The 25,245-nt window shown below is 36.3% G+C and overlaps 1 protein-coding gene across 1 annotated transcript; it reads left to right on the plus strand.

Moving 5' to 3' along the window:
* Positions 1–5,761: 5,761 nt before the first annotated feature.
* On the plus strand, positions 5,762–23,379 carry LOC149067466 (golgin-45). The gene is made up of 6 exons (XM_089252581.1): positions 5,762–5,960; positions 8,058–8,632; positions 13,623–13,822; positions 14,611–14,739; positions 17,322–17,538; positions 21,800–23,379. Exons 1-6 carry the CDS (start codon positions 5,912–5,914, stop codon positions 21,965–21,967), a joined length of 1,338 nt encoding a protein of 445 aa, XP_089108707.1. The 5' UTR covers positions 5,762–5,911; the 3' UTR covers positions 21,968–23,379.
* The last annotated feature ends 1,866 nt before the right edge of the window (positions 23,380–25,245 follow it).

Genomic DNA, 25,245 nt, shown 5'->3' on the forward strand with positions numbered 1-25,245 from the left:
TTAGCTGATGTTTGTTAGTCAATGCAAATTTGTCTAACAAACATTTTTGTTGATACAGATGCACTACTAACCTAACAAGTCAAATTAGCCTGAGAGCTGAAACTCTCAGCCAAGAATCATTAGAATTACTGTCACTCTAGCCCAATTGATTTATATACTGCTTCACTTTCCAGATATACTCATGTTTGTGTCTTTCGAAAGTGTTTCAGGCAATTTCATGTAAAACGGAAAATTAAGCTAATACAAAATGTATTAAAAAATAAAGGAGTCCATTCACAAAATTTTCTTGTTTCAGTGCAGAAATTCTTTTAGTACAAAGCATCAAATTGAAAAGTGTAGGAATTCTAGGTCATCTTTTCCATCCACATGTAAGAGACAGATCTGCCCACATTACATATAGGGGGACCCAACTGGGTTGTGTATGCAGTGTAAAATAAGAATATATATTCAGTATCCCATCTTCCTGTAACTCAACGATCAGGGATGATCTCTTCCCAATGCAAATGGAAGAAATACATTCCAGCTCCCTTTGTTTTCTTTACTTCTTTTCTCATCATCATGAAGCTTTCTTGTGCAGGACCGCAATTACGGGGTTGCAGGTGGGTCGTGCGCCGAACCAGAGGGGGCGTATATTTCACCAATCAATTCCTCCTTCAGCATTACATATGGGCGCCAAAATGCGCTCTTGCCCCTGCTGACAAAACATCTATTTGTGACCCCCATGAACGGAAGTTGTTTTTCTTTCTATATTCCGGTTTTGCGTTCTCCCCTTCCACATAACATCTTTCTACTATAAAATGTGAAACACTAAACAAGCACATTTGTGTGGGCAAATGGTGTGGTTATGTGGTTGATCACGAAGAAGAAATATGCGTCTTTCCCCCCCCCCTTCTAATATACGGACAAAGAAATGGATGTTTTAGATTTATCGCCGATGCTTCTAATACAGATCGTCCAAATTTGTTACCTGTACGTGCAACACCACACTACAGGTGTCTATTATGGTATATTCGTATGGAAGGGTGTCAAATTCTCTTTCATTCAATTAGGATACTGTTCATTTCAGCTTTTTTTTTTTTTGCCGTGTTTTTCTTGATGTTTTATAAAACTTATCTTGAATTTTCAGGCCATACATGGGAACGAATTAAACAATTTACCGCTATTCGGCTGATGAACATTTTAGTTGATGCAGATGTTGAAGATTTAGTTAAACAACTGCGTTGAGAGCTAAATTTCCAAAATGAATCCAATGAGTAACTGTCATTTGCGCCAGATTAATTTATTTCAACCTCAGAATAGCTTTCCAGATACGCCTCTCTTTTCTAAAGATGATGTAATTCTTGATAGTCATACGAAGCTTATAAGAACAGGCTGAATGAATGCCAGAACTTTGGCACAGGCTGATGTGAAGATGAATTCTGGAAAGAAATTTCAACCCTCAACCGGCGTGTGAGAGCACGTGGGTTCGTTTGTCCGTAGGACATTTGAATTTCCTTTCCTTAATTCATTCAGGAAGCTTTTAACAACTACACATTTGCCAGTTGTTAAAAGCTTTGTATGAATAGCGGTGAGTGACATCCTCAGATAAGTCACCATCTAGTGTATGCGAACTGTTAGCTGAGTTAGGTCCGACTGTGCATGTACGGTCCCGTTTAGCGCTTACAAGCTCTACGGATAGAAGTTCGCTGCTTCTATAGCATAGTGGTCTAGTGCTCGCCCTGCATGTGAGAAAATATGGGTTCAATTTCCCGTGTAGGTAGTTGAATTTTCTTTCGCTGAATTCATCTCCGTATCAGCCAGTCGTTATATATAAATCCCTCTCTCTCTCTCTTTCTTTCTTTCTCGTTAAGAAAGAATTTGAATCATTTCATGTGAAATGAGTGATTAACCGCTTTTACGATCACAGGCGAGATATCTCGTCGAAACGTCGACAATCAGCTTCTGGGGGAGGAGGGGGAGGGCACAGGCAAAGCCCTCATCAGAAGGGCCCAAAAATTATGCGAGCTTTGTCAATCGCTTAAATTTCCGCGTGGAAAAATGAGGCATATGCCCAAGTGGCACTTCACTAATATTCAAATGTTAATGCCCAGCATTGTCAAAGGAGGCTCTGATTATTCCCATCACAGTGAAGGCGCTTTGTATATATATATATATATATTGTACACATTGTGTATTTAGACCATTCTCAAATCTCTCCCACTTCAACATGCCAACTTCTTATATAATATTATTTGCCCCCACAAATCTTTTCCACACTTATTTTGAAATCCCAGGCTGCGGTCTCCAGACCTTGTGTGTCACTGGGCGCACCTGCAATTTTTCTCCCTAATCAATTGATTCAGCTGTCCATTTTAGTCAAATGGCTTGTACGTTGCATCGAGTTGATGGCTGTCTTCGTGTGGAGAACGACGCGAGTGATTCGATACTTGCACGCACGGGGCAAGAAGAGAGAGCCACCTCTATAAATCTTTGCTGACCTTTTCCGACACAACTCTGCCTCTTTTGAGGTAACGGAAGTAAGTTGCTTTGTATCAGTCCGGGGTTGTGAGCGGTTCTATCTATCTATCATAGCAATGGATCCCATTATCTGGGAGTACCCCCCCCCCCCACCTATGCATCAGAGAAGGCCCTCCGGGACGTGATTGGCGGACCCATGCGTTAAGATGGTCCTGGGATAGTGTATTAAAGGCGATATATACAGGCGATATCTCTTTCTTCAATTCAGAAACGAAATGAGTGAAACTGATCAATTTCGTTACACCATGGTCATTTTCTGCACACGAGGACAAATTAAACCGTGACCTATAATTTATTGCCGATTCTGAACGTCAGCCTTTTTTATATTCACTTAACTTTTAATCCCTCGGTGTGGGACCGTTGAGGAGGAAATATAAGTATTTATAGGCTCTATATATATATATTTCCCCTCTAAGTGTGGGACTCTCTGAGGGTAGCAATCTTTTTCTGCGATCATGTCGCCGTTTCTATCGTAACTCCGCGTCAGAAAAGTTCCCGACAAGGACGAACCGAGTATCGAATATATATATATATATATTTGTATGTATATATACCATTTTTAGTGTATTTTCAAAAGCCCCCCCCCCCTCGAATGATGGCCCAGGATTTGTCAACACGTTCATGGATTAGCAGGAGTTCTCAAACTGTGCGCGCCAACCTTTGTTAGGGGTGCAGCTTCGCAGTGGTCTTGACAAAGGTTTTTCAAAGAAATGCTTTTCTTACAACTGCTCTTCACATAGACGTACGCAGAATTTTATCGGGGTGGGGGGGATTCAGATTTGTTTTTCCTTCCGGGGGGGGGGGGGGTTTACGTTTTTTCCGGCAAAATAACACTATAATCTTGGCTTAAGGGGGGAGGGTTAGAACCCCAAATTCCCCCTTTGCGTACGCCAATGGCTCTTCATAAGAGAAATGGGCGGCGCGGGTGGAAAATGTTTGAGATTGAGAACCCGTTTTTCAGGAAAACGGATAAACACCGTGATGATTGCTCATCGCTTACTAACATTTTTAAGTTTTTTTCTCTTTTATTTTATTGTACTGAATATCTGTTATTTCCGTGGATTTGAATTGGAATGCCGTGTTTTATGAAAGAGACCCGAGATTTTTTTTCTGATACAAATAATGAACATCTCACACACAATACATATCTCTGTATTTCTTACAAACTCGAAACCAGTTTATTGCAGCAACCGTGCGTTCATTGAAATTGGTTATGCATAGAACATGCCGGATAAAAGCAGTGCCGTCTTAAGGCATGGGCCCACCAGGGCAGGACCGTCTTAAGAGCATCATGGGCCCCCGGGACAAGTGATTTTTCTGAGGCCCTACCAGGCAAATTCTTTAAAATTTCTACCAGATCTCATTTTTGTGACGCCCCCATACCTTAAGACGGCACTGCCCGGGAGACCTCAAGATAAAAAAGGCTTCACAAAAGAGAGCTGTGGTTGAGATTTTCGAGAATTTGCCTGGTAGGTAGGGCCTCAGAAAAATCATTTGGCCCGGGGGCCCATGATGCTCTTAAGACGGCCCTGCGTATAGGAGGAATCTATAATTCTGGGATGTCATAAATAATGGATCCACTCTGATAATTTGTGATTAACGACCACGTATACATTTATCGCTAATAACAATCATTTTCATAATGATACGTTGGCCATAAAAAAATTACGGTTGCGTCATCGAGGTGTATGGATAACTTCTCGCTTCATCTCATTAACGGTGATATTTTGTTTAGAAAGTATCGAAATTAGCTTCTGCGGATTATAGGCATGTATTTTTATTCAGTGTCTAACTAATTCAGTTGTCTCTCTATCTTGATTGAAGTATAATTATTTAAATCTTTATGCAATAATATTATAATATAATAATATTATGCAATAATATTCGAAACAACGGTTTGATACAAGAAGGCATTAAAAACATATATCAGGACTTGTAGTCTTTTGAGGATTAACGGGTTTATTGCAGCGCTTCTCAACCTGGGGTTGCGCCAACAACATGGCCTCCCCCCCCCCCCCCATGTTTTGGTGCCTACGTCCCATGGCAGTACGTTTCTTATTAAATGCTATTCAGAGACAATTGAAAAGATGAAATTTGAAGGATGGAATTTGCGCCCCTCCTGATACCAGAAAATCTCCTGACGCCCAGGAAACCAGACCAAACCCCCCCCCCCGCTCCCCATCTAGTTGCATCCTTCGTCAGAAGGAAATTCTTTTGCACATAGTGTAGTTTTCCATGCAAAAAGCGCAATGGGATGGGCGGAAATTTGCGAAACATCTCTCTCGTAGTCGTAGTAAAATTTTGAAAAATATTCACGTCTAAAAAAATGACGGGGGGAATTAATGCGTGAAATGCTACCACAACAATCATCAAGCTTTTAAATTAGGATAGACTGGGTTAAGCCAACACCCCCTAAAGAAGAGAAAGACACCCCCTAAAGAAGGGGGTATTGGTTAAGCACAATGGGAATCGAAAAGACGAGAGAGCGCCAAAAGTGAAAAAAAATCCGAAATGCTCCCTCCAAACCAAAGCCGCTTGAAAGGCGGCTTTGGTTTTTCCCCTTTTTTTTCTCCTCACTCTCTTGGAAAAAAAAGAGAACTTCTGAGGGGGGATCATCATCATCACACCCATTTGGTTTGGAGCAAAGCTGCATTAAGAGTCCCCAAATAGCGTCTGATTTTACCTCGCGATGAAAACAAACCGGCTTGAAAGAGTCGCGTACCTCTTGGAGCTGCCTCTTTCTCCTCCTCGTCTCGCTGCCCGAGTATGTGAGGCGCAGAACAAAACAGTACATTTGTTTTCGCCGCTATCTCGTACCTCTCCGCTCACATCCCCATTACGTGTTCGGCAACTCTTTCCTCCATGAAGGGCACCGAACCTACAGGCGAAAGATTAGCTCGAAGGTTGAAGAGAAGCCAGAGCATAAGGGCACCGAAATTATTAAGACGGCCCTAGCCCAGCGTCCATCAAGGACAGCCCTGGTTTCGATATTCAAATTCGTTTGATACAAAGCGGGACGTATGAGCACTAAAAATGGATCTGTAGTTTCTGTACTGTGACCATATTTACAAAAAAGGACATTCAATCGGTGTATAATTTGTGTAAAATAAATAATTAAGATTAAAAATTTCTCAGCATACTTAACAAAGTGCGCATTTCTACTAAAACGATAAATTAGCTGAATACTATGAAAAAAAAAAAGAAATTCTGAGAAATACGGGTCATATGGTCACGGTAAATCTTCGTCGTCTGGCTTCAGAGGTGAAAGAGGATTTTTTCGATACGTTTCAATCATCATCGTCATCAACATTTTCTTTTTTCTTTGTTTTCCTCGTTGTGTAAACATATTAATCAAGATATAAAAAATATCAACAAGGAGCGAATAAATCGCGAGATGGGGTCAAACCTTTTTTCAACTTTTACATCTGATTTGGCGATTTCAGGTAAATATTAACATGCTTTAGCTGTTAATTAACATCGCTGGGTTAAGAACTCCTTATACATGCGATGAATATTCTTACTCCAAAGATGTTTTGTATTAGAGCCCTTTTTTGGCAATAAAAGGCCCCGGGCAAAACAGAAATTAGGAGTTGGGGGGGGGGGTCCCTTGCCACTAGCGTAAAAAGATGTTGTTTGAATTCCGGAGCTCCTGACAAATACTGAGTTGCCCATTCAAAATTGTGTTAGCAACCAGGACCGTTTCCACACGTGACTTCCTTGGCATCAGGAGGATTGGGACTCCTCGTTGGGAAGCTCAAGCAGATTTGTATTAACCGGGGGGGGGGAGATTTGGCCCGAGTCGGCTAATTCGAGGAATGATTGGTCAATTGGTAGAATGGGAGCTGGGCGGCACAATTCGTATTGGCGGTAAAATCATAAATCTGCTTTACGAGCAAAGGACCAGGTCAGTAAGTGACCTGGAGAGTGTGCAAGCATGTGAGCAACCAAAAGAGTGAGAGATCATGTCGGTTGAATGGCCAAAAGAGTAACCTAGACATTTTAAAATCATGTGAATGATCAAAAGAGTGACTTAGTAAGAGACCAGATCAGTGAGGGACCATGTCAGTTGAATGGCCAAAACAATGACCTAGAGAGTTTGCAAGCATATGTTACCATGAACTTGAATAGAGGGGGGGGGGGAAGCAGCTTCGATATAGGGGACACGCCAAGTTGGCGAGTTTTTTCGGCGATAAGTTGCCATCGTTGGCGCGCTCTGGTTTGTTGTTGTTCTGCTGGGTTGTCGTTGTTCCAGAATATTCGAATAATTCTGCGATTCCTAGCGTCCTAGCACGTCTTTCAAACGGGTTTTACTGCCATTTTCAAACTGGTTTTTCTACTGCCATTTTCAAACGTGGGAAATGACTTTTGAATGCTTACTCTACCTATTTTACTCTATGGAAGTTATTTTTCTAAAATGTTTTGTAGCGTGTGTTTCAATAGGGGATACACTTTCGCGTTTCAAGCGCAACTTCAGCAAAAAAAGGTATCCAAACAGCTGATAAAAACAAATTTTAGATTTATGCTTCTGACATGCTGTGGACGATATCAAGTCAGTACTTTTACAAGGTTACAGAGAGAATCACTCGATTTCTCAAAATTGTACATTTCTTAAAAATTAAAAACACAGAATGATAAGTAATATGTGGATATACGCGAGGGGGGTGTGTTTTATGAAAAAAATTTTTAATTGTCGATTTCAAGTGTAGAATAATAGTGAAATTAGATGATTCTTGATCTCCCTGTATACAAAAATCAAGAAGCATACACCTTGCTACACTTCCATCTTGCATAAGAGATACCAAGTACATAAAAAAAACAAAGTAAATATTTATATGATATTTAAAAAAATCAAATATTTTTAGAAGTCAATATTGCCTTGTAAAAATCAAAACGAAGCGTTCCAAAAAAGGATTTCGGGACAGCACATTTACTGGCAAAAAATCAGAATGTCCTGGTTTCCCAGGATGGCCTAGCGTATATATGGGGAGCCTATGTGAGAGTCGTGGGATATATGGTCAGCAAGTGAATTGGTCGGCGATAAAATTTTTGGTCAAAAGGGGGGCGCGCTTCAAAAACTGTGCGCACCACTGTCCTAGAGCAGCAGTTCTCACACTTTTTTGACTTGCTGAAGCCCTTTCTGATATATAATTTCTATGGTGGAGCCCTGTAGGCCTATTTTTTATTTATTCATCAAAGTTACTGATTTATTTTAATTCAAAAATGCTTGTAATTATTTTTCCCAAATTTATTTTTTTTCATATATACCCCAAATTAAGAAACAAAATTTTCAACAAAAAAAAACTGCTCATACACAAGTATGTATGGTATGTAAACTGGTTGGTAGGTAGTTCTAGCCATGTAGAATCCTCAGAAAAATCACTTTGTCTGTAGGCTTCTGATTGCTTTTAAGATGGCCCTTTGCAATATTTGTTCTAGTTGAAAATTTTCACTGTAATGAATAAAAAGAGGCTTCTGTTTCATAATGATACCGATTTCTGAAACTGCTGTGTTTTAATTTTCTTGCTGTTTTTTTGTTTTAGGGAAAACCAGGATGGTCGCCCAAAGCAGATCTGAAGGTGATGGAATGGAGAATGTAGTTTCTGTTGTCGAAGTCACAACTCCTCCGAGCCACAGGCATACTGATGCCAGACTTGTCCAAACATGCTCTAGTAACTTTGGGAGAACAAATGCCAAACGTAAAGAGCCGAAATTTGTCCCATATGAACCTTATAAAGCTGCTGTGTCTCCTATCCTCCCACTGCCGGAGAGAAATGCTGTACAGACTCAAGCATTATCGAAGAGTGGGATCGACCTCAATTTGAATAAGTCTGTTAAAACTAGCAAAGCAATCAAAAATGGTTCCTTGAAAGATAATTCTGTGCCAAAAAATAATATCTGTAGTGTAGAATTGTCTCCGAAACAGAAGCAGACTGAACTAGTCAACCCTCATACTCCTTCTCGGTGTCAAAAATGCCAGTTTGGTATGAATAGTTCCACTTCAATGATTAGCGCTACTTTATCGTGGACAAATGAAAAAGAAGATCTGAATAAACGAATCGAAGAGCTGACTAAAGAAAAAAATGAACTTGAAGCTCAATTCAATGTGCAAACTAAGGTAGCAAGCATTGTATTTGGTTTAGTTCTGTTAGAAATGGGTCGTCATCATTCTTTGCTTAAACATTTAGTAATGCATAATAATTGTATTTTGTTGATGATTTGCGTTTAAAAAAAATCAAGCCATGCTTTTTGTGAGAGTGTTCACTTATACATAGGTGCCAATGCTTCCGATTTTTTTATCATATTACTGAAATTTTCTAGTCAAAAACCAGATTCTACCAGTTTTTGTATCTTTATAGAGAAATCCCTAAAAATTTTTAAATTGTTCTTGCTTGAAAATCCTTAAAGAAAATACAGTAATTCTTCACTTATATTTTCTCTCAGTTATAAGACTATTTTCTGCACTCCCACTCAAAGATAAAGGTTTCTCGTTCATGATGGGGGGGGGGGGGTTCAAATATCGCAAAGATAAGTGCTCTCAAATTTGTTCCGTGTAGACAATATCCGGCAAAATTAAGCGTGTTCATCTATGAATAGATTAAGATGCTCACAGATGGACTGATGACACAGCTGTAACAATTGACAAGTTTATTTCAACAGTTTATGGTTAAACATGACTATTTAGAATTTAAGATATGCTACACAGCACTAAGGGGTGCGAGAGCAGACAGGATATAAGTTTACATTGAGAATTAACAGTGATGGTAGCAGTAGTAGTGGCGACATAACAGAGCTTCGTTGTTTTATACACAACCCACGCTTACAATCTGAGTATATGCAAATTCTGAATATCTGTGCAGTAACCGTGGATCAGCTTTGAAGTAGGTTAGCAGTGAAGCTCCTTGGACGTCACTACAACACATTGATACGGCAGCAGCATATGCACATGTTAGAACCAGACACCTGTGATGATTGGCACTTAAATATTTATAGCCAATTACAGAAAATGCTGGCAAGTTAGTCTGAATATATTGCTTTTTTTGCAACAAAGATAAGGCTGGTGTGACTTCGGATGTGGTCAAGTGACTGCATGGTTCATCAGCTGGTCAGCACTATCCCTTGTTTTTGTCATTCTCTTAGTACATTTTATAACTGTGCAGAATGGCTGACAGGAAAAGGATAACTATGTTTTTCGATTATCCGTGATTACCTTCCCTAACATTAGCCCAGATAATTGATGTGTGAAACCCACTATATTAGTAGTATGGTCTCCTTTAATATAAGCATAATTTTTAATTAAATTTTTTCACGCAGTTAATATGAATATATACAGTAGATAGTCATTTTAAACAGGTAAAATACATCCTTTCTCCAAAAATGTGTTATTTAAATTATTTTTTTTTCACTCCTGGTGGTTTAACCCTTTCTGGCACGGTGTCACCATAGTGAAACCATATTTTCGAAATTCCATCAAAAAATGAGTAATTTTCACACAGAAATAATTTAAATCCTATTAACTAGCTTAAGATTTAGATTTTTTTTGTCAGTGATGAGAGCATTATACTGGTTTTGTTTTGCAAGTGTAAAAATCGACCATTTTCTCTATTTTTATAATACTTGTTTTAAAATTTATTTCCTGATAAAAAAAAAATTTTTTCAAAAATTACAGACGGCTTTTTATAGATTTTTCCCTATTTGTTGAAATCAAATCATTCAATAAATTTAAGAATTGTTTAAAATCAAATTATAAAAGCTTTAAAAAAGGTGAATCCATATTGAGGACATAGCACACCTAAAGCAATTAGATACCTCAAGTGTCATTAGCATGAAACCACCACTCTAAGACGAAAACGGCCTTGTTTTTCTTCATCTTCTTCCCTCTTTCTTGTTTACTAGAAAATGGGTGACAGCAGCAATGGTGTTGAAACATCTCAGATGTGTATTTGTGGAGGAGTTTCGGGGGTTAGAATGGAAAACACAACATGCTATTTTTTGTCCCACACACAACTATCCTTTCATTCTAGTGGTTTTAGAGTGACTGCTGATGACTACTTTCTATGCTCTTGCTCTTTATTGTTTCAATTTTATTTTCTGTAATTTCTTTTGCTGTGAGCCGCTTCCCTTCCCTGATTATTGCGCATTTATTACTTTTATTGGTGGTGAAATGCCTATGAAATTCCTTAGTACAGAGGAAGCAATATCATACTAATTTCAGAGCTTCTCTCTGATCCGGAGTCTAATGCATCTGATGATACTCCAAATGAAGAAAATAAAACAAAGTTTATATATACTGCATGGATGATGACGAGAATGATGCTGATGTATACACTCTCCCAATTCCTGGATCTTCTCGACAATTTCAGATGATTCGGGAGAAAAAATCAAGAACCAAAACCCAGATTTCAAGGAAGAAGTGGAACCATCTCAGGAAATTCTACTAATGCCAGATACATTGTCAATCTCGATGTTCTTATTCTTTTTTTCAGTGTCATTGATGGAAAATTTAATATTTCGAACAAATTTATACGCCACTCAAGAAGGAAAATTTACACTGCCATCTCATTGAAAGAAATGTGCCGGCCATCAATATGCTTATGTTGAGCATTTTGGCCTACAAAATTGGTGGAAAGGGAATTTTTCAAACAAAATGTTGCTTTTCCTGCATTACACCCTAGGGAAGCTTTCATTGTTCTAGGTGGGCAGTGTCCCTGTTGTGCGACCATCTGTTTGCTGGATTTTCATGAAAATAAAAGAATAGCTGCAAAATACATTTATATGAGCCCTATGTTTCGAGTATATGAAGTTAGTTTGGTCAAAAAAAATATTTTTATATAGTGCCCCTCAAAGGGTTAACAGTGTTTTTCGATTATATCCAGTCACCTTCCCCACTATTAGCCTGGATAATCAAGGTTCTAATGTACTATAAAATTTAATATACAACCCCCTCAAGCAGAGAAAAAAAAATATAGAAAAAGACTTGATTGAAAAACATTTTTATTTAGCTGAAAAAAAAATTTCAAAGTTATATTCTTAAATACCTCAAATCGGCATACACACTTGGCAAGCTAAAGAATGGTGTTTCGTATTTCTTCAATAGATAAGTAATATTATGCCAGAAACATTAGAAAGGTTAAAGGGTTAAACAGTAAAAAATGATTTAGAAAAAAATGTTGCCATGTAGGCCTAGATCACAAACACGAATAAAAGTGGCAAGCTACCATTGACGTTATAAACTTGCTCTAATGGCACCAATCCAAAAAACCATGTCAATAATCGTCCCATCAATCACTAATTGTGTGAATAATCACTCAAATTGAAGCTTTTCTTGTTCAATGACTATGCAGTGTGTGCGAATACGTTTTATATGCATTTAATCTGTTGGCTTGTGTCACAAAATTTCTATGTGGTTCTTGAATTTGCTCTTATAAATCAGGGCTTGACAAATCTCTGACACCAAATCATCATGATGACTGAAAAAATTTTATTGACGCCTACAATTTCCTATGTGTGGTTTTTAAATTTGAGTTTGAGGACAAGATAATTTTTTTCAGAATTAATGTCTACCAACATGAAAGGTATAAGTTCAGAAAAAGTTTAAAGGCTATTTTGGGCCAGTTTCTCTCAAAGAAAATAAATGAACCTGACATAGGCTTCCATGGATAGTAAATAATATCTTTTGTGACCTTCAGGTCCTTTCCCTGATAATTGAAACCCAGTTTGTTGATATCCTTGAGGACGAAAAGCGTAGGTGAATTTATGGCTCTGCTGCCTCCAGGCTATTCAAATTTGTTCTCACATTGTAATTTAATGTTCTTGACCACCAATTACTTAAGTTTGTCACTCCTTCAAACTTGCTGCTATAGGCTACTTAGGCCCAGTGTAAACACGCTCCTGACTAAAAGTATAACCCCTTTCATAAGCCCCTTGGGGGGGGGGGGGAGAATTAAATTTTTATTCGTTCAAATTTCAGTGACATCACTGAGTTTAGTTTTCTGAACCTGGCTCATTCAAGAACTTCACCTTTCTCGTTAAGAAAGAAAAAAGAATATAATATTTCATTTTAAAATATTACATAGGTCATAGATTGATTGATTGATGACCGCTCACGCCCAGAGCTGTTGTGCAAGACAACTTCCTCTCTTCACCGCCTAGGATTATTCAACAAATGAAAAGTTATAATATACATTCTATGGAAACAGTCCATCAGAAGACACATTGAGGATACATACAATCAAGATTAACTAGGTCATAGGTCATTGAGTCAAATATGCATCGTTTCCCCCTTCATGCCAGAAGCATGAGTGTGTATTTTTTCCCTTTTTTTATCAGCTAGTTGGATATCTTATTTTTCTTTGTCAGAAATACGAATTATCCCTTTTGAAACATGTTACAAAACATTTTAGGAAAATAACTTTCATAGAGTAATATGGATAGAATAAACATTCATAAGCGTCATTTCCCATGCTCTTTTTTTCCAAGGACATTGCACATTCATGCTTCTGGCATGAAGGGGACGATATGTAATAAGAAATAGGATTTGATAAATTACGAACATCAATTGGTGCATGAACATCATTGCCGCTGTGGTGGTCGAGTGGTTATAGTGACGGACTCGTGATGCGAGGATGCGGGTTCGAACCCCACAGTGGTGGTCGGCTGAAGTTGGTTTTCTGTGGTTCCCAACTTCAAGGCGCAAATGCGAGCCGATCTCCCCGTTAAAAAGTCTCGCCACAGAGAGCAACAGTCCTACAATGATAAATCATTAAATCATAACACTTCACTCATAGTTAGAAAAACTGGTGGCAGATGGCAGCACTACACACAACAAGCATTACAGAGAAACAAAACAAAAAACTTCACGTCAGGTTTCACTACACGTACACGCACATTCTCGCATGTACCGATTCGTTGGGGGTTCCGCGGGGGGGGGTGGGGGTGGGCGGGGTCCATGTGTGGTGTAGCAATAGTAGGTAGGGCCTCCAAAAAATGGCTCGGGGATCCATGATGTTCTTAAGACCGATTGAAACAAATCTGTTTCATTATAGTCTTGCCCAATAAATTCATCATAATTTGAAAAAAAAAAATTTCTTTACTCATGCATCTAACAGGTGAATGCTGACTTGAAGAAACTGCTGGTTGCGTCTCTTGGGGAGGACATGCAGACTAAAGTTCAATACATGAGTGAAGATAAGGCAAAACTAGGCGAACATGTTCTGTTGTATTCAAAGCAGTTGATGCAGACCAATGAGGAAGTAGATAAGCTGTCTGTCGAATGTGATTTGTGGAAGAAAAAATTCGAGGCTAGCAGGTAAGGTTTTTATGTTGTTTCGCTATGAACACTGAAGCCATTTTCACAACAAATGAATGCAGAATTCTCTCCCAGAACCCCATCTTTTATACTTTTGTACGGCTGTAACTTTGTGGGGGAGGGGCCAACATGATTTTGCTGCCCCACCACCACCACCATAAAATCTATTGATTTTGTTTATTTTTGTTCCCTCCTAAAGTTTATCACGCTCTAAAGTTTTTTGCCCAGGACAGTTGTTCCCCACTCCAGTAGTAGTCCTGTATTTTGGCAAACATAATATTGGGTTTTAGGCATTACCTTTGATTAAACTGTTAACGTTTGTCAATTTTTTTCTCTAAAAGACACAAGTTCAAGGGAATTTCCATATAACAATGGTCAAGGAAGTGATGTTATGTAGAATTTTTTTTTAATCGGGTAGCCCACTGGTTGGAATCGGTTATTTGGACCAGTGGTGTTGGAGCCGGGGGTGCAGTGGGTGCTTGAACACCCTCAGTATTTTATAGGTCTAGATTGAACAACCCCCAGAATTAATTAAGAGATCAAAATCTCCCATAAAAAGACCAAATCGATCACACACAAACACCTGAAACACTTCAGACGCCTCTGATTAGGATGACTGCTAATTTGTAATTTTTAAAAATCAACCAAGCCTTATATGGGAGTGTTTTGATGAATAAAGAAAAAGGTTGCCAATTAAATAAACAGTAATAGGAATACTAAGCTACCAATACTCAAAAACACATTTGTACATTTTTATTATGTTTACTGAAACGTGTTGCACATTTCAGTTTGCTGGTGAAGGAATTGGCTGGTTGGAAGACGGTTCTCTCAAAAAAGTTTGATCAAGCAAATGGAGCAATCAGTTGCTTATTGAATGAACAAAAGGAAACAAGCGAACAAGTTTTGGCGATTTTCAAGTGAGTTTCTTTATTTTGTATTTGAATGTTATACTATTATTAAGGTTTTTATTGGGTTTTACCTTTAAAAGATTTGGTTTTTTTTTATATCTCCTCTAAATACATAGGAAAAATATCTAAAAGTGAGAAATGCCATAATATTTATCAGTGTTTTGACATCAAATCTAAGAAAGTACTAATTACTGTTCCCTCTAAGGACCTCTTCACACAGGGATACTTAAGTCAATATTGAGTAGCCTCGAATAGAAAGAGTTGAGTTGCCAGTTCTCCCTCACACAGTACTACTAAAAAAAGTCTCAAAACCCAGGAAAATGAGGAAAAAATGACACAGTGTTTAGTTAACCTCCTTATCTACCTGTAGTTCATAAACCAGGATAGAAAAAAACAAAAATTTCAGCTATGAAGATGATAATATTGTTACATTTAAATAATTATTAGTGCTATCTCCAGTATAAAATATGAAATAAAAGAAAATTATAGGTACATCCATACATTGGAAAGAACATTCATTGTAGAAAAGAATTACCATTTGGGTGAGACATTACTCTTAGATACATGTGGACAAAGAAAAGTAATATTTCTTACCATCTCTTTATATTTTTAGACTTTCCAACTATATGGAATAGTAGGTAGACTTTGCCTAACAATACTGTACAGCTATGTACATGGAAAATGTGATGCTTTTATTTGGCTTCTGTCTCCCCCAGTCACTGAATAAGATACTAAACGAGATGATACGGGTGATCCCTAATTGTATATATTCTCCCACACAATATTTCTATTTCATATATTTTCATTAAATCCACTGGAGCGAGTGAACTCAACCCAATAAAATTGATGCTGGCTTCTATATATAGTCTGCAAGTTATCAAACCCATTTGCTAACCAATAAGGTGTTAAGGGACATGACTGGCTCTGATGAACATTTTATATTTCACAATAAAATTCTGTTTTCGTTTTTTTTTTTTTTTTTTTTTTTTTTGTATCCTGTATATATAATATGACAAGTGTAAGATAACAGATGAGATGGCATGCCTCCCCCCAGTTGCTTTTAAAATATACCTCCATCCTAATATGTGTATATTCATCTGTTTAACAAAACCCAGAAACTTTTCTCCAACTCCCAACCCTATCTTGTCTGTAATCACCACAAATTTTTTTAATTGCGACAGTACTGAATTGTCCAGGAAAAATATATTGTAAAACTTTTTCTTGGACACAAAATAAAGTGTTCTGGACTCTGCCATGAAGCTGGGCTCGAAGAGATCTCGACGACGGGATAAGTCCAGTGGCAAAGTTCTGGCATTCATTCATGTCTCTCCCAGTGACTAAGAGACCACTGTGACTACCAGAGCTTATTTAAACAATTTCTGCTAAACTCTTAGAGAAAATATATTAATGAATCCATACAGCTATGAAATTGAGCAATGATCCAATAATTGTAAATTTTAATTATTTGATCAGTACAAAAAATTGTTTAGTCTTGGAAAATTAATTATTATGAGACCAAAAATCAATTAACCGACTGGAGTCCTGTTCAGAAATTCTGAAAATTCAAATACAGTCAACACTCCTTATAACCACTATGCGTTACTGCTACTGTTCCATTATGAAGACTGATACAAAATAAGTCACACTTGTTTTACTATTCACCACATGTTATTTTCCATCCAATATAATGACTTCAAAATCATTCAATATAATATGATGTCGAAACAAAGTTCTGCTCCTCTCATTTTTCTGCAATAATGAACAAAATCTGTCGTTTAGTTTGTTTGCCCTTGACCTTTGATGTATTGAAGAATTTGGTGTAATCTCCTTGTAATGATGATAGACACAATGGGATATCTGATCACCTGTGTGTGACTGTTGCATGACACATCCCTCCATTTCTCAAAATTGTAATTGAGGTGTGAAAAGTTTTGATAGTGACATAAGGACATGTCATTTAAATCACATTCTCAATGAATCGCTTTTCTTCAGATCTAAGATAAGAATATACAGGCCATGTGTGAATATAAGGGGGAAGGTGTATTTTCCTAAAAATGGGAGTACTTATAATGAGCCTTGACTGTGTATTGTCAAAAAGTATTAACTATAACACACAACTTGTCAGTCTCCTTGCAGAGAGCAGGCAGACCTACAACACAATATTTACAAAACATGAAAATTCAATCATTTGCTATCTTCACTTCAAAATATAGAAGACAGGTGGCAGCAGTATAACATGAACTGCATAACACGAGACAAGCATAATTCGGATATCATAAATAAGTTAGGGCCATGCATATATATACACACACATTCCTGCATGTACCAATTCATTAGAAAAATTTTGCAGAGAAATATGTACGAGGTGCATGTATGATTAAGGAATAGTAGTGGTTGTTCCTTGGCATGGAAGGAAAATGTAGCATTTGCCAAGCTTTCCCTAGGCATGTATTGGCAACCCTCACAATAAACCTGCACAAAAATTTTATATTTGGGAATTTTCCCGGTCATTTTCTTTCATCCGATAAAGCCAGTTATACCTTTTGATATATCTATGTATCATGATCAATCTATATATCTCTGTTCTTTAGGACTCTACAGTGTATCCAAGCGGCATTTGACCCTACTTCGAAGCTGAATTATCCCTGTGCAGAGAACCCGTGGAACATACTCCAACTTGCAAGTGCCACAAGAAGCCTCTCTGAAGACATTAAAGTCCACCTCTTGGGATCCTCCTTCCTGAATGTGAATGAAGAAAAACCAGGCATTTATGTTGGGAAAACCATTGGTGAAGAAGCTGCCATTGAGGTTTGTTTTTCCCTCTTTTTCTTCCATACTTTAATTTTTAAACTTTAATTTGTATAGTACTGTCATAATTGACTGGGGACAAATAAATTACATTATAAAAAACTATGAAAAAAATGAAATGAACTTATGAAACTAAAAAAAACTTCTCTTTATTTTGTCTAAACTGGATAAGTACAGTAGAACTTGGTTAATTCAAATTTTGAAAAAGTCAAACTTTTCAGAGTTCCCCTTGAGTTTTCTATCCAATTTAATGTTTTAAATTTCTTGTTTAATTTAAACTTTTTCCAAATGTTTTGGATAATTCAAAGTTCAAGGGAAAAAGCCATGATTTTTGAGCAAATTTAGTTTGGAAAAATTATATGAGAAGCCACACACACGCACACACAGACTTTGCTTTCCCTAGATCAAGTTGTTAAGCAACAAATTTTTAAAGACTAATAAAAGTTTGAAAATTTGGTTTTGCTCTCAAATTTTTTATATTTTACATCTTTTATTATTATTATTTTTATTTTATTTATTTTATTTTTTGATATTTTAACACCCATTTTAACATTATTCAGCTGGAATACATTGAGACTGTACCAGTTAGTACTGATTATGCTTTTCAACTTAAAAGGTGTAAATCTGAATCTTTTTGTTGTGGTTAAGAGTATGGAATCTATCGGAAAGTTCAGATTCTAGTACGTTAATGAAAGTATATTACCTTGATAGCATAAGAATGATAAGCAAAATTGGAAAACCGTTTTGTAATTGATGATCATGAACTGTTTCCGTAAGTCAGGTTTTGAGCATGGCAAATAAATTTTGCAGTGACTTTTATTCCAGAACAGGAGAATAATGTAACAGCTAAGAACCAATTATTATAATTATAAATTATTAAAATTTGGGAAACGGTTTCATAACTAATGATAAAATTATAATAATTGATAATTATTATCCTATGTGAATGGTGATTATTAAGTTGCAATTTGCAGTCATTTTATAGATCCAGCATGTATTAGTTGGATAATTCGAACTTTTTTTTCAGTGACTTTTGACTTTGAACTAACCAAGTTCTACTGTATATACAAATGCAAATCTATGATCAAATGAGAGCTAGTGTATGTTTTCCCTCCAAAATCAGATTTTTTTGCTCCCTCTTCATTGCCGTTTATTCTCTCAAATTTCTATCCAGACCCATGAAGTTCTACCAAAATTGCTGAAAATCCTCACTTTTGGGGGGTTGTTCCCAAAGAATTCAGTAAAAGTCCTTTAACTCTTTTTTTTTTCTTCCCTAGACAACATCACATTAATTGTCACCATTGCAATAAATCATGACAAAATGCTTAATTTTGGCTAGGAGAAGAATGAAATTTTGAACAAAAAAGCTGTGCTGATTTGGCTCCTCATCAGTCAGATTCAGTGGGTTCCACTTGTGCGTCAGATGACCATATATCTTGTTTTGAATAGGCATGTCCCGTTTTTGGACCCAATGGTGATTTTTCATCTCTAATTTTTTTTTTACAACCAGCGGTTTTGGTTGATACAGCTTATCTTTTTTTTTATCCCATTCTTGTTTGGTACTATTTTTTGCATCTTATTTTTCAATATTGTTTCTGATGGAGTTTTAGATAGTCATCAGAATTCTTGGTTATTTTTCTAATTCAGATAGTGAAATCCCTACAATTTTACTTTCATTTATGGAAAAAATCTGTACTTTGATGAGTTGCAAGCAGTTTTCAGGCTATTAAGACCATGGTCTTTTATGCACCACTTTGATTATTCAAGTACTACAACATAAATGGAAATGAAGAGACGATAAAGATACATCCCACTTTGGTCCTGTTATTTCAGCTCCGCAAAGAGCCGAGATGTACCCCAGACGAGAGAAAATTACCTTGAGGGCAAATTGCCACTAGACCCCACACACAGCCAATCAGAGCATGAAAAATCTACCCATGTCAGCTAATGTGGCTCTTCTGCAGCTGATCAAGCCTCAGAAGTCTATGTAGTGAACAACTTGGCGACATTGGTGTGAGGCCTTTCTCCTTGCCACAGATGTGGGCGACACGTCAGGAATAAAATGCCTTAGAGACCATGGCCTAATAGTCCAGAAACCGCCTGCAACTCAACGAATGCTGGCTATGAAAGCCTCAGATTATCTGTACTTTGTTTAAAAAAATTCCTTTTATATTTGTCTTTGTGGGACTTTTGTACTCTGAAAATTTTTCAGACTTTCATTCTCCAAGATTGGCAGCTACAGTGCCCACAAAAGTTTAGGCATAGCACTAATTTCAAGTTTTAAGTTATTTAGTGTAAATTGTGAGACTTTTTATATTTTGCATAAGCTTCCTGCGACAATTGAATAATGAAACATAAATCTTAAATATTTGCTACATTATAGCAAAAACCATAAAAATACATGCCACAAAAGTTTAGGCACAAATCTTAAATACTGAAATCATGCAAATAATATTTTAGTGACTTATGTGATTGCCATTACTTTGTAGAACATCAAATACATATTTTCATCTAAAGTACGAGGTTTTATAGTAATTCTGGGCAAATCCAAACCATGCTTTCTCAATTGCGTCTTTCAATACTAAAACCAAAAAATATTGTTTTCCTCTGCTAAGCACGACTTATGTAATGGTATCAAATAGGTTTTCTGTGGGTTTGAGGTTTGAACTGAAAGCTGGCCAATCCAGAACCAAAATGTTTTTAGCCCTGCACCATGTTTTTCATTGACGGGAGGTGTGAATGGAAGCATGATTCTGCTGAAAAGTCCACTTTGAAGCACCTAATATTTTTCTAAAATGGCAATGAATGGCTTTCAAGTAGTTCTTGGTACATTTCTGAATTCTGACTGCCATTTAAGAATGCCAGTGAGGTCTGTCTATTATAGCCAAATTCTATTCCCTATACCATCTCAGAACTTCCAACTTGCTGTATATTGAATTAGGTTTATCGATCATGCCAATAAGAATAATTCTTTGAGCCATCGGTAAATTCCATTTGTTTTCATCATTGAAGAGTATATGCAGCCATTCATCTGAATACAACATGTGGTCTTGAGTCCAGTCCAATTGCGCAGCTGTTGTGGTAGCCATAGTGATGGACTTGCATTGCGAAGACCCAGATTCAAACTCCATCATCACCACAGTGGTGATTGGTTGAAGTTGGTTTTCTGTGTTCCGAACTTTGAGCCATAAATACGAATCAATCTCCCTGTTAAAAAGTCAAGCCACACGAAGCAACAAGCCTAAGATAGAGCAATTATCCAGTGTCATTATACTCCATCCGTTAGAAAAATTTTTGACAAATGGCAGCGCTACACGTAATAAGCATTACACAGAAACAAACTTCACATTAGGATCACAACATATTCGCATGTTCTGGCATGTACCAAGTCGTTAGAAATTCCGTAGAGAAATATGCACGAGATTCATGTATGATTCAATGATAGTAGTCCAATTGTGCTTGCTTATGGTGATGTTTCATGAAAGGTGCGTGAATCATTTTGCAATTCGCATGTAGCCAACTCTGTGGATTCATCTACAAACAATTTCTCTCAAAATATCCAATTCTGCTCTATGTTTTATTTCACTAGCAGAGTGATTTCGTTGTGAAGCAAGTCTTCATTTTTCTTTCTTCATCTTAACTGGTCACTCTGGGTCTTCTGTCTTGAATTTTGTTTACAATGCTCACCGCATGCTAGCGATCTATTGCTGCCTCGTTTCAATCGATTTAATTCACTAGAAATTTGAGAAATAGATTTACCTTGTGATCTCAGTATCTATACCCACAATACTCCCTTGTTTGAAAACTTAATGAATTTTGGCATGGTGCTTGACTGGCGAAAACATTCAAGATTCTTGTAGCAACAGTGGAAAAAGTCCATTTGTCACGCAAGCCCATGTGGTATACTGAAATTTGCATAAATCTGATTTGGTGCCTATATTTTTAAGGTACTTAAAATTCAGTTTTTAAATTTTTTTTCTTTAGATTTTCAGTTTTTTTGGAACTTTCACCTCCCATAACCTAAAATACATGATTTCTCTGATCTTTGATAACATTATTAGCAAAATTGATCTGTTATTTTTAATTTTATTAAAGATTACACTGTGTGCCTAAACTTTCCTTTTCAATTGATTAAGATTCCACTGTTTTGCATCTACTTATTTTTTAGCGTAATGTGCAAGTATTTGCATGTAATTCATAAATTATGATGATTCTTATGAAAGATAATTATTTTTTTTCATTATAAAATTTTTAATCGCAGGTGATAACAGATGCGCAGAATCTCCAAAATCTAGCCAAATCGGAAGTGAGTCGACACAGTGAAGTGGGAGTTGGTTCCCAAGCCTGCAGCATTTTGCCACACACTTGCTCGAAGGAACCTACAGTTAATTGTTGTAACCATTGCTCTGGCGAAATCCAGGTTTTATGATTCAAATTTTCACTATCAATAATTAAAGTAATCTTTCTAATTGGCCTAAAGAACTGATGTTTCCGAATTTTTAAAAACAATAATAGGTGATAGATAATGTGTGAAGGAAATTAAGTTAATACAATCCAACTCTTTGTGATTTCTGCTTAGTTGTTTGAAAATGAGATAAATTAGACCTCTTCAATGTTATGAGTCTAACATATTTACAATGAATTCTCTGTGACAAATTTCATAACAAAAAAAAAGTTTTCTTGGAGTTATCTGTATTCTGCATATTCAGCAGTGTTTTTTTAACGTTTCTCCTTTGCTTGTTAAAGGGGTTTTTACTTGTATTCAATGAACATAATCACACATATACGGTATATACTCATGTACAAGTTGAATTTTTTTTGTTCAAAAAATTTGTTCCTATATTGGGAAGGGTTGGCTGATATAAGAGTCAGTTTTTGAGGAGAAATAAAAAACCCAACCTCAGTTGTAAAAATTTGTAATATGTGTTTATTATAAGAGAGTCTTACTGTAACAAGATAATTACATCAGTTTGCAGGTCTGTTAATGGTAGCTGTCTTGAATTCTCAGCCTTCTGGTTGGGTCTGCTTATATACGAGTATATATATAATGCTTATTGTTTCACTAATAAAATAATGTTTGAAACGTTGCATTAGTAATATTGGTATCGCCAAGTCAGAGATATTAATTCAGGTTTGATGCAAACCTTACTCGAATGTAAACAAAGATGTACCATTAATTCTCATTATATGGGATATTATTTCATATGGTTCTGATTTCCATGCATAATAAGAATTTTTTGAATTCTAGACTTTTTTTTTACTGAGAAAAAAATTAAATAGTCAGATCTCTACTACTACTGAACCACACATGCACCTCGTCCATATTCCTCTGTGGAACTTCTAACAAATTGGTACATGTTGGAATGTATGTGTATAGTGAACCTTCCGTGAAGTTTGTTTCTGTGTAATGCTTGTTATGTGTAGTGCTTCCATCTGCCATCAAATTTTCTAACTATGAGTGAAGTATAATGATTGAATAATTTTATTGTTGTTGGCCTGTTGCTCTCTGTGCGAGACTTTTTAACAGAGAAATCAGCTTGCATTCGCACCACAAAGTTGGGAACCACAGAAAAGCAACACTATGGCGACCACCATAGCAGCAGTGAGATCTACTGAGAAACGAGAACTTACAGTCCTGTTTGGCTGTGGGTTTTTTCCAGCACTCCTTAACATACCAACTACAGATGTAACGAGCATCTTCAGAAGTGAAATTATTGTTATGAAATTATGCTTTTAAACAAATTTAATTTTCATTGATTTTTTTATTGTGGCACTTTCACTGATGTGGCCCACGTGTTTTTAATTATCTCAAAAAAAAAAGGTATTTTAAATACAACTGTGAAAAAAAAAAACCACTGGAAAGTATTCAGTTAAAATTGAACAATCTGATAATTTGAAGAAAACTTCCTGACTTAATACAGATGGATTATAAAATAGATGATTCACATTCTTAGTGCATTTTCGATGCCGTTTTGAAAAATCCAAAACACTCGTATATTGAATCAAACTTCCCATAAGAAATAATGGAAACTCAAATATATATATTTCATTCCATTATGGTGTCCCTCGCACCAGTCACCAGGGTTCATAAATATCACGATATTTTGATATATATCCAATATTTTTGATAGAATATAGTTAACCTATATTATAAACATTTGCAGGCGTAACTAATGGTAGTTAAAACACATCCTTAATCTAAAAATCTTTATCTAATATTTTTTAATAACAACTTCAATTTTTAAAAAATTTTCCCATTCAACATGAAAATTTTGATCCGATATTTTTGATAGAATAGTCAAGTTATAGCTGATTATAAATGTTTTCATTAAAGGTGTAAACTACAATTTAGAACATTTCCAATTTGGAATCAAGATTTCTATTTAATGTTTATTAATAAGATATTTTAAATATTTTTTCACATTTAACTGAAGAAGCAGGTTTGGTAAATATAATATTTTTGAAAATATGCTACACTTTTTCTTGGCTGGAAATATCAGTCGATTCTCAATTGAAAATATGAGACTAAAAATATCAAACCATTCTTGACTGAAAATATGAAACCAACAATATCGGCACATTTTCGTCTGAATGAAAATATCAGCTTATTTTTAACTGGGAATATCAGACCATTCTCGACTAGAAGTATCACACTATTCTTGACTGAAATTACGATCCCACTCTCAACTAAAAATATGAGACTGAAAACATCAGACCATTCTTGATTGTAAATACAGTAAAACCTGTCTTCAACAAAGGAATCGCAAGGGACAGATTTTTTTCTGCTGAACACGTGTTTCCGTTTAATAGTGGCTCAATTGACATAATGTGGTAAAATTATGTAATGATTTCGAATAAAACTAAAATAAAATAAAAATTTATTAATTGAAAATAAAGTGTAAAAAACTCTATAATTATAAAATATTTATCACTTATTAAAAATACGTACATACTGTATTTTCTTACAGAGGTATATACACTCATTACACTCTACACCAGTGATTCCCAACGTGGGCGTTAACGCCCCCTAGAGGGTGATGGAATGTTCCAATGGGGTGGTAGAAGCTACAAGTATAACAAAGGATTCTATGGGTTAGATTGCGTTGGGGACGATGGAAGAAAAAAATTTCTGAAGAAGGGGGCGATGTGGGATAAAAAAGGTTAGGGAACTATAGAAGAGTTGATCAACTTTGCCCAAGAATATTAAGAAGACACCAACAAATAAGGCAAATACATGAAAATACAAAAAACCCTAATGCATTTTGACACCAATGGGTGTTGTCTTCAGAGGAAAAATATTTAACCACTAGTCACGCTGACCGAGTTTCCCACGTGGGTTGAATACCGAATCTTAATGCTCGGTTGCTCAGCGGAAAAATTGTCTGTTCACTTCAAACGTTGTGGGCAGAAATGCTGTCAACTATGCTCTACACTATACTCGTCCATTACATACATTAACTATTCACACAGCTGAATAGTGGGTGAAAAATTAAAAACAATACTGTAAATAAATAAATTTTATTATTGTCGGTAGTCAATAAAATATGCACTAAAACTAATGATCAATCTGCATTTTTAAAAATGCAGTATTTTTCTCTTATGCTTTTACTGCACATTGTATAATCTTTCTTTATGCAGTTCACACCCTTTGCTGCCTGACTTTCAGTAAACAGTTTTGTTTCAGACATCTTACTAAACATGCCCAAG

Source organism: Pholcus phalangioides, unplaced genomic scaffold (genome assembly GCF_987345545.1).
Source record: "Pholcus phalangioides strain wild (caught in Gottingen) unplaced genomic scaffold, Ppha-v1.0 ptg000030l_1, whole genome shotgun sequence".
Lineage (NCBI taxonomy): Eukaryota > Metazoa > Arthropoda > Arachnida > Araneae > Pholcidae > Pholcus > Pholcus phalangioides.

Bases quoted from the DNA above. Each gene is read 5' to 3' on its own strand.
- LOC149067466 (XM_089252581.1), top strand. From the start codon at position 5,912: ATGGGGTCAAACCTTTTTTCAACTTTTACATCTGATTTGGCGATTTCA. The intron at 5,961-8,057 runs GTAAATATTAAC...TTTTTGTTTTAG, and splicing joins ATCTGATTTGGCGATTTCAG to GGAAAACCAGGATGGTCGCC. The intron at 14,740-17,321 runs GTGAGTTTCTTT...TCTGTTCTTTAG, and splicing joins CAAGTTTTGGCGATTTTCAA to GACTCTACAGTGTATCCAAG.